This window comes from Cucumis sativus, chromosome 3 (assembly GCF_000004075.3).
Source record: "Cucumis sativus cultivar 9930 chromosome 3, Cucumber_9930_V3, whole genome shotgun sequence".
Classification (NCBI taxonomy): Eukaryota; Viridiplantae; Streptophyta; class Magnoliopsida; order Cucurbitales; family Cucurbitaceae; genus Cucumis; species Cucumis sativus.
Genome location: NC_026657.2, coordinates 15896912 through 15906810, shown reverse-complemented (window position 1 = coordinate 15906810; position 9899 = coordinate 15896912). Strand labels below are relative to the sequence as shown.

The window sequence follows — 9899 nt, the reverse complement described above, 5'->3', positions numbered from 1 at the left end:
GATTGTGAACAAAGCCATGGCCGCGGGGCCGGCGTACTTAACTGTCATCTGTCGGTCAGGATGGATTGGGTTAGCTCCCGATAAATGGTCCAAAACATCCGTCCTTTTGAAAACTAGCACCTTTTTTGTTTCCACACTTTCAATTTTTTCTTCATTTTGTTTTTCTCTATCAAATTCACCCAAATGTGATACCTAATTCTTCACAAATTTTTAAAAATTGTTTCAACATAATTTCTTGGTTCATCTCAGTTCACTAATTTTAAGAAGTCATCCCCCAACTTAAATTTGTGAAGGTGAATTACTTTGAACGATTTTATAGTTTAGGGATGGATTTTAGTTTATATTAGAGTATTTTATGTGAAATCTTAGAAAGATGAAAAATATGTAGTTGGTTTTCTGTTGTGGTTGGATGTAGATTTATACTTCACGTTAATGCATGTGGTTTCCTTTTATAATCTCAACTATTTCATCAATCCGAGCTTGTGCAGATGAAGAATCTCAATTGTGATTGATGAAATTTCCCCCGAGATTCATTGAAGGAGTTCCAAGATTTGTTGTGTTTCACATGCATTTTGTAGAGTAATCTTGGAGACGATTTTGCTTAAGTTCAGGTCGAGATACATCATAGAATGCATGTAAAACCCTTATCTCATGGCATCCTGATGCAAGATGTCCGAGTTCAATTGACAATTCATGTTGTTCTCGATCGAGATTTTTTCGAGTTTTAGGATAGGTTACTGATTTTGCTTTGTTACATGTGTTTTTTTGTTGTACAGATGTCTCTATCACCAAGATCAAATCTAAAGACTTCTTCCTAACAAACTTGACATGTTGTTTGCACTTAGTGAAGACAGTATCAAACATTAAAAAAAGAGAGCTAACACCTAAGCAGATATATATGTTTAGGAAAACCCTGTTCGATCATTTCTTGGACGTTAAGTTAGTGTTTAATGGACCTCCTTGCCACTACATTCTGTTGAAAGAGGTGGATGATGAATAAGATGACGTAATTAATTTTAAATTACTCGGTCAAAATGTCTTCTTTGGGTGGAAGGATTTTGATACCATCATGGGGTTGAGGTTTAGGCTGAGACGTCCCATTCAATTTGAACAAGATAAATCCGTGAGGTTGAGAAATTTGTACCTGAGCGATAGGACTAACATGAATGGGTCGGAGTTTGACAAAGAATGTTAAAGGTGTTAGGCTTAATCACGCGAAAGAGGGTAAAAGGAGTTTGAGGCCACTCCCTCACTTGACCACGAAGTCTGACTTTATTAGAGGGAAAGGAGCAAAGTCACCCCAGGGAATCGATTGATGGATCTGGTGGTTCTCTCCTTGACAAGTGGAGAGAGCAACAAGGATGTTGTAAAGTTGTCGTTCTTTTATTTCATCAAATTGGCCATGATGCATGAGGAAGGAGACGAGGCAACTCATAGACTGAACCATGTTAGTTCTCATAAACGACTTGGAGAACTTGTGAGCTACGTCTAAGGTAAGTTGATTTGGGTCAAGACCCTGGGTAGCTTGTGGGGGAAAAGGTTGCATTGCATAAGAAGAAGACCTCAAACAATAAGTCTCCAGAATCCTTTAGCTTATATGGTTTTCCCTTCGACTTTGAGGTGAGTAATTCAATTTTATGCGTAATATGTTTTTTTCCTGTAGTTATATGCTTGTGTTGACGATATCATTGCACTTGTAGATTTGGCATACAAGATAGTGTTGTTCATTATGTCAGACTTTGCACGATGCAATACCACGCATCATGCAGTGGAGTTGCACTTACTCACCTAGGTTGAAAGTGATTGAGTCACAGGTCTTTGAGTCTCAAATGGTACGTTATGATTCATTTTCTTCCTCCACATTGAAAATAGTATTTTAAGATTTAAGGTCTTGATTAGCACCTGATGATGTTCCAATTTTAGATCCGCATACATGAGATTGATTAGACAGGTGACGACCATGCTTACCTGGATTAAAGTCTTGAAATTTCGATGATAGAAGGTTACGAGAAAGGCATGCATGCCCCCTCTCCTCATCAGGTCGAGCATGCCCCTACATGCACTTATGTTGAGCACCATTTGTTCCTCACGTCCAGCACCTCCTGCCCTTGCTTGTAGGATTGATCATCAGTCGGTTTGGATCAGTTTTGTGCAAAAACTACCACAAAAAAATCGACTCGATTAGTTTACAAGAGGAGAAACCGACCACTGACTACCAACATTTTGAATCATAAATCATTGGTCGATTCAGTTTTTCCGACTGAGATGAAGAAAGAAATGAAATCACAGGGCTAATCTCGATGTTTCCTGACTAATATGAAGGCATAAGTGAAATCTTAGGGCTATTCTTGATGTTCTTCAGTAGAGATGAAGGAAGAAGTGAAATATCGAGGCTAATCTTGATGTTTTTCAGCCGAGATAAAGGAAGAAGTGAAATCTCGGGACTAATTGCTTGTTCGTGTGAATGCAATGTTTGTTCGTGGATATGTCATATTTAAGCTATAATTGAGCGACTAGAATAGGATATGCACTAAAATGAGCAAACTCTAGCCATGTGTTGCTAGCTATCTTCTCATGATATGCATGTAATACAAGTTTTTCGCTCTATCGTCCAAAGTGCAAGCGAAAAAAGGTTTCCTAGTAAGTCTAGGGTCGAACTTAGGGAATTAATGTTCCTATTAAATTTATCTTGTAGCTAAACTCACGTGATATAAGCTATACAGTGTGAATATGAATAATATATTTTATCCTAATTATATAAACAAAGGTGCGAGGTGATCATGGGGATAGGATGTAAAGAAAAGTGAACTCAATTGCAAGCATGGAATGAAGGAACATTTAACTATCTAATCACAATGTATGGTGTATTAATAATAGTTCGAGGAGATACAAAGCATCTATTAACTTCAGAATTAAGGAGAGCGTCCTTTCGACTCCTTTGTCATACTTGCTCGCCTCTTGGGATCCAAACTTAAAATTAAGCTATGATTTGTATCTAATTAGTTTGTATGCATTGTAAGTAATTTGTCCTAATTTAAGGCGAGCAACCTTTCAGTGCTTTCGCCGCACACATTAACATTTCTGCAACTTACGCAAAGGATGAACTCAACAATGAGATTAGATTGCTACAATCTCTTCGTCAGTCGCTTAGTTAAATACGTGCTCTCACTTGTCAGGCGATTGCTATCATTGCAATCTTCTCTCTAATAAACAATGCTTTGACATCCGTGTTTAGATAAACAAAACTTATAAAACATACATTCAGATTCTCTAATATTAATAACACATTGCATTGCTCATAAACTAACTAAATGGATTGAGAGTAGATATGAAAAGTGAGATGGAAAAGTGGTAGAAGAAATGCATTAATATCATAAACATAACTTTAGGCCTTTTGACCATGGCTCTGATTTTTGCCTGTTTTTTGTGAGGAAAATGGTAAAGGGAGAACACTTTCTCTCTTTTTGATCTAAGCTCTCACCTAAAACTCAAGATAAAAAGAACGGAAGATCGTGAGCTTGCTCTCCAATCTAAATTTTGCACTCTTTATTCTGAAGTAGATGTTTCTATTTATAGGTGGGAAGTGATATGATGAAATTTATGAGTTTTAATAGTTTGTAATTTAAATTATATTATATTCAATAAAGTGGTTATTGAGGACTTATTAGTAAAAATATAATACTATAATCTTAAATCCAATAAGTTAAGGTCACGAGACTATCTAGTGTAGAATTAAACTTTATGTAGAGACATGAAGTTTGAGTGTATATATATATATATATATATAGCCCAAATGGTCTATAATGTATGAATAAGGTTGGGCGTCTTATTCTGGGGACACCGTAAAACAATTTTATATGATATTTAAACACAATATTGATGTAATACATTACAAAATTCTAAATGAATGAGAAAACTTTATATATTTTAAATATTTTTAAATTTTCAATCAAGATTAGTTGGTGATGATATAAATTTGATCGGGTTGGTTTCATTTTTCGAAAATCAATCGATCGTCGACCGCTTTTTCATAAAAATTGACCGTCGAGTGTCAGTTTATTTGATTTTGATCTTTTTGATCAGTTTTTTGGGTGTTGATGCTCACCCCTACCTGCTCATGTCTAACAACCCCATTCTCCTTCTTGGGACGATGGTTGCCTCACCACATCTACAGATCAACTTACCGAGTGTTGGGATTTATGTCCTAAAACTCATAGATTGTAAATATAATCCATTGACCGTTATTAATAAAATGTTATTATTATAATTTCAATAAATAATGTTATTGATTATATGATTAGTTTTGTCTTCATAACCCAAATCCAAGAAAATAACATCTTAAGTTGTTTGATGAGTCTTTAACAATATGTAGAGACATACATGGATCAATGTTCGAGATCAGCTTAAAGGGTTTATAGTATAAGGATCAAACTAATATACGAGCTTAACTCATTAACATTTTCCACAAGGACATCCCACTTACATCTAAAAAGGTGAGAAATGTGTAAATTTTCTTTAGTTGTTACTTTAGTTGTTAACTATGAGAATAACTAGAGGAACACTAAGAACAAATAACATAGAGAGCTTTGTTAACTCAGTTTGATGAAACACATCTATGTCTGGAGAGCTTTTAGCTTAGAGAAGAATATATTATTAAGATTCAAATGAGTAAACAACTTATGATAACTTAGAAGAGATTCCTTCTAGTATAATAACTGTTTTTAGTCATAAACAAGAACTAAAAATAATCAGGCTCCCCCTGAATTATGTTTGAATCTATTGAAGATAAACCAAGCTCCTCCTGAAGTAGATAACATGAAATCAACTATCTCAATCTTTTTTATATCTCTTATCATATACACTCGAACCAATAATGAAGATATCAAGAACTCTTCATAAAATATTAAAGAAGGTAATTTGTTTTACCTTTGTACCCATTCTTCGAGAACTACAACCGCCAGAATAATTAGACGACCAAGAGTCTTCTTCTTTGATAGTGCCGAGAAGCTAAGAGAAATGGAAGGCCTTTTTTCAATTATTTAAAGATAAAAAATTTCCTAAAGATGAGGAGAATTGAATCTTTTATCGTTTACCTTTTCTTTAAATATTTAAAGATCTTTTATCTTTTCTCTAAACACGAAAAAGATCTTTTATCTTCCTTTCATTTAAATAAAAAGAAACTATTTAAATTATTAGACAAAAAATGCAACAAATTTGTTTGTAACAATCACATAGTAGATCGTATATATAATTGTGTCTCGAGAATAAGGTACCCAACCTTATTCATAAATTATAAACAATTTTGACTATCTACTAGAACTTTATTCAGTTTTATGTCTCTACATAAAATTCAAATACTCATACTCTTAGCCATCGATCTTTGTTTATTGAATTTGGAGTTTTCTAATATGAATAAGTAATTCATATATTCAACTTTATTGGATAAACCTCAATAGCAATATTATTGTAAATAGAAATATGTTTATTGCTTACCAACGAACAAATTTTAGGACATAAAATTCAACGTCGTCGAAATAAACATTTTAGATCCCAAAGGAGCACACCTCCTTTCCCTCTCACATATGTGACCTCCAAACAAATTATAATGGGGTTCCTTTTCAATCAATTCATAAAAGCTCCATTTTAGCATTTGTACTTGAAGTTAAACTTTAAGGCAGCTCGGGAGCCTGCAGTGAAATAGACTTGTAAGGTAATGTGATCAAAAGTTCATGTTTGGGTTGAACATTTTGGACTCAACTTGTAATGTCATATTCATTTGGTTTCTACAATAATTTTGAATTCAACTCCCTCTCTAACCGTTTTCTTATTTTACGATTTCATTCCACCTTTAATTCTCACTCATTCCAACACCTCTCAAATTTTAAAATAATCGTGATTATAATTCAACCTCTCAAACAACTTCCACCTGAACATAGCTTTAAACTTTGAAAACGTAACAAGTTTCAAATTTAATGTTCTTAGACTTTTAACTTAACTTGCAAATATTTTAAATGAATTAAAGCGTGACTAAATTGATCTCCATCACTCATAAAACCTATTAGAAAAAAAAATCCCCAAATGATGAAAAGAATCCATTCCCATGACTTTGAAAGAATTGAAGAGTAGTACTAGTTGAAACTCTCATGCACATTGCCTAGGCTCGTACTATTTTAGTCTATCTATTTAGGGTAGTTGTCAGAAACAACATTAAAGTTTTGGAGAAAATATATATATTTGAAGGATTTTGGGTACAATTTTTATTCAGTATATACATTTCAAATGGTTACACTTCGAATCTTTGAATCTTTATACCTTTTAGTCTCATTTCAGCTTTCGTTCCAAATTTACACTTTTCACCTTAATTTTTTACAAAATATTACTTTCTAAGTCGTTGACATTAACGTCTATGGACTAATTTAAATTATTTATGAAGTGAAAATTTAAATTTACTTTTAGTGAAATTTAATTAACTATAATTTTTTTAATTAATTTAAAATAACAACAGACAATAACACTAAAGATGAAATGAAGTAATTTATGAAAATTGTGGTTAAAAAGTGCTATCTTGAAACCAAAATCAAATCTCAAGGGAAAAAGCATCAAGACTTTGAGGTATAAAACTAAAATGACTACACTCAACTACAATATTGTTAATTTAAATCCGTTTGTTATAGTATTTACTATTTAAACCCAAAATCGAAAAATGTTTCCTAATATTTTGAAAAATGGACAAAGAGAACATTTTGGTCAAATGTTTCAGTGACTCATCCTAATGATCTTGAAAGGATGAACTAAAACAAAAACTTTAATTTGGCACATTTGATATTTGAACCACCAATGACTAAGAAAAGAAAAGAAAACAATTCCTTCTCCCAACAAACATTTAAAGCAAACCTGCGAATGACCAAGAAACTGCAGGTAAACCATGAAAATTTGAAATTTTGTTTCAATCTCAAGATCGATTGATGGCACCAAAACGATTCATCTAAAATCTTGACACGAAAGTTGCCTTCTTAGTTAAAGGTAGAAGACTTTTGATGATATTTCTGCCCTCATTCCTTCATTTATTTAATTTAAATCTATGATTAAAGAGAAAGATGCCCTAGAAGTTGAAAATATGTTTGGGAATGATTTAAAAGAGTTGGAACAATTTTGTGAAATCCAAAATCTCTGAAAAAAACCATGCAACTGTACAAAATCAAACATGGACTTAATTTAGAAAGAAAGCAATCATCGCATTGGATTTTATAGACAAAGATTGAGTAGGGCAAGACAGTTACTACTTGAAACAATCCCCATAAAGCTGAATATAAATACACATCTTCATTTGAAAAGTAGATCCTCCCAGCCCTAACTAACAACCAAACAAGTGGGGTGCCTAATGTTCTAATTGCTCTACCTGATATCTGACAGAGAATTTAGAGCTTTTAACCTCTCAGGTCGATAATGCATATTTTATACTAATTAAGCTATATTCACATTGGTGAATTCATAAATCCTCCATTGCACCCACATGACCACATCCACAAGTACTCAGTAGTCTCAAGCTCTAACAATTCTCTTGAAAATAAGAGAGGGAGGGTGGAACCTGGTTCCATTTCCTTCTCTCTATATTCCAAAATTGAACTTTCCACCACACATAGAAGACATCAACCCCTAAACAAAACATTACTCTTAACCATAACATCTCCTCACTGGCATTAACCAATTCAACTACCAAGAAAATAAGAGCTGGGTTTCATTCTCTTTTCTTTTTGGATGGGAAATGCCATATTTCATTCTGAAATTGAATTTTTCTTTAACAAGAAAGAGAATCCCATTCCCAAATCCATCCAGGGAGGATTTGGGTTAACATGATATGTAAGGAACAAATGATTGCTTGAACAAAAGCAATCTCTCCCCCCACCCTAACAAACCTACCTAATTTGGGTTTCCAGAGAGTAACAAGGGTACATATTTATCAACTGATCCTTACACTTCCAAGGTAAATACATGATAAATCAAGCTCCTAGAGAAAACAAACATCTTCCCTCAGCATTTCACACTTAGATCTAAATTTGAGAAACCAAACATGTTAAAGTTCTAGTAGTCAAAGTAATTCAACAAGAAAACATAAGTGCAAACTCAAGAAAGAGAGAGATAATCTTTCAAATTTCAAGTATTATCCCTTTTTACAGTGCATATGCTGTGATTCCCGTATCACATTCAAGTGAAGGGCTACCAATAGGGATCAGATTCAAATAAAGCAATGATATCCCCACAGAAAGCATACATTTCAAACAGCAGTAAAGTAAGGACAAAATCTTGCACTCTGATATAATCAAGTATGAAGGCCCACAGCACGTTTGGTATATTCAAGGAGGAATTGAAGCGCTGAAACCAGTCAAATCAAGATAGCTACTCTGTCTACGTAGGAGTACCTGAATATCTTGTAAAAGGTTCATTTGGGAGGGGGGTCAGATTATACAAAGAAAAATCTGTTGATACTGATAAGCAGATAATAAAAATGCACAGAATCTTTGATTGCAATGACCAGGACAACTACAACAAGAACAAAAAGTCGAAGAAAAAAGAAGAAGGGATAAACCAACCAAATAAAGAGATTAAGCTTGAGTGCCCGTCAATGCTTTCATCTGTATATGATTGTTGTCCCCACCAATAGCAGCAGCTGGTAAAGCTTCATAAGACCCAACTCTCCGAACGCCAACAGTCTTGGCAATGACAGCATAAATGACAATTACAATGAGCAGAACAAACATAACATGAATCAGAAAAGCCAGATCCAAAATGGCAACAGCCCTGAGCCGGGATTCCTCCAAATCGCACTTGGTGGATCCCTCCACGCCACTCACCACATCCAGCAACCTGTGACACCCTTCAGGAATGAAGGCTTCGACATAGAGCGAAAGCCCCGTCTGCAGCACCCAAAGACCCTGGAGGAAGAACGTCGCCCCCAAACCCACATCGGCGACGAAAAGCCTGGGCAAACAAGCAAGAGCCAGGCAGAGGAAGGAGGCCAGGGCGGAGATTTTACCGGAGACAGAATCACATTTGGCTTGAAGATCGGAGGTCTGAACAGAAGCAGCTGAGGAAGAAACAGAGTATTGCAAGAAGAAAAGAGCGGAGGCTAGGGCAAAGAAGAGATCGGAAGGGAGAGGGAGAAGAGAGGTGGAGTCGGAGAGGAGAATGGCGAGCGTTAGAATGAGAAAGAGGAAGATGACGGCGGCTGATTGAAGAGAAATGAAATGGTGAACAGGGGTGCTACCCTTGAGAAGAGGGTCAGGGTCGGCGGCGACAATGGCTTGATGGGCAAAGGCGATAATGAGGCATGGGATTGAGAGATAAAGTTGCAGGTAACGGAGGCCGTAGTGATGGTGATGTTGATGATGAGGATGATGAAGCTGATGCGAGGAAGACGGCGGGAAAGGATGGTAGGGCCTGGAGGAATAGGACTGAGGGGATTTAAGGAAATTGAGGGTAACGGAGACGATGTGGTAAAGGCCAAGGGAGAGGAGCGCCGAGGATGAGAAAACATGGATGATCATAGCAGCCATTGTTCTCTCTCTCTCTCTCTCTCTCAGAATACAGAGAGAGAAGCCAGTTTCAGATTTAGGGTCTGATTCAGATCCGGAAGGTTAGAAACATAGTGGATAGTTGGTGGAGTTTTAGGGCATAGTTGGTGAAGAGAAGATCGGAAGTGGTTTGTTAGACGAGCCGGAGGAAGCTGCCGCGAGTAGGTTGAAGAAGAAGATGGGGAATCTGCAGGAACGGTTAGAGGAGACGGAGAAGTGGTCGAGAAAGAGAGAAAGAGAGGAAGAGAGAAAGAGAGAAGAGGTTGTTTTTGTCAGCAACAGCCTAAGAAATGCAATACGTTGAGTCCTTTCATTACAAACTTTCTC

At 35.7% G+C, this 9899-nt stretch overlaps 1 protein-coding gene across 2 annotated transcripts; it reads right to left on the bottom strand.

The window, feature by feature from the left end:
- Nucleotides 1–8083: 8083 nt before the first annotated feature.
- LOC101222896 lies at nt 8084–9899 on the bottom strand. Of its 2 annotated transcripts, none has more exons than XM_011653029.2 (2): nt 8592–9899; nt 8084–8420 (listed from the first exon to the last, which is right to left on the bottom strand). In XM_011653029.2, exon 1 carries the CDS (start codon nt 9552–9554, stop codon nt 8604–8606), a length of 951 nt encoding a protein of 316 aa, XP_011651331.1. In that variant the 5' UTR covers nt 9555–9899; the 3' UTR covers nt 8084–8420; nt 8592–8603. The 2 variants fall into 2 exon arrangements, with proteins under 2 accessions (XP_011651331.1, XP_004145620.1); XM_004145572.3 differs by having other exon boundaries at nt 8084–8428; nt 8592–9896.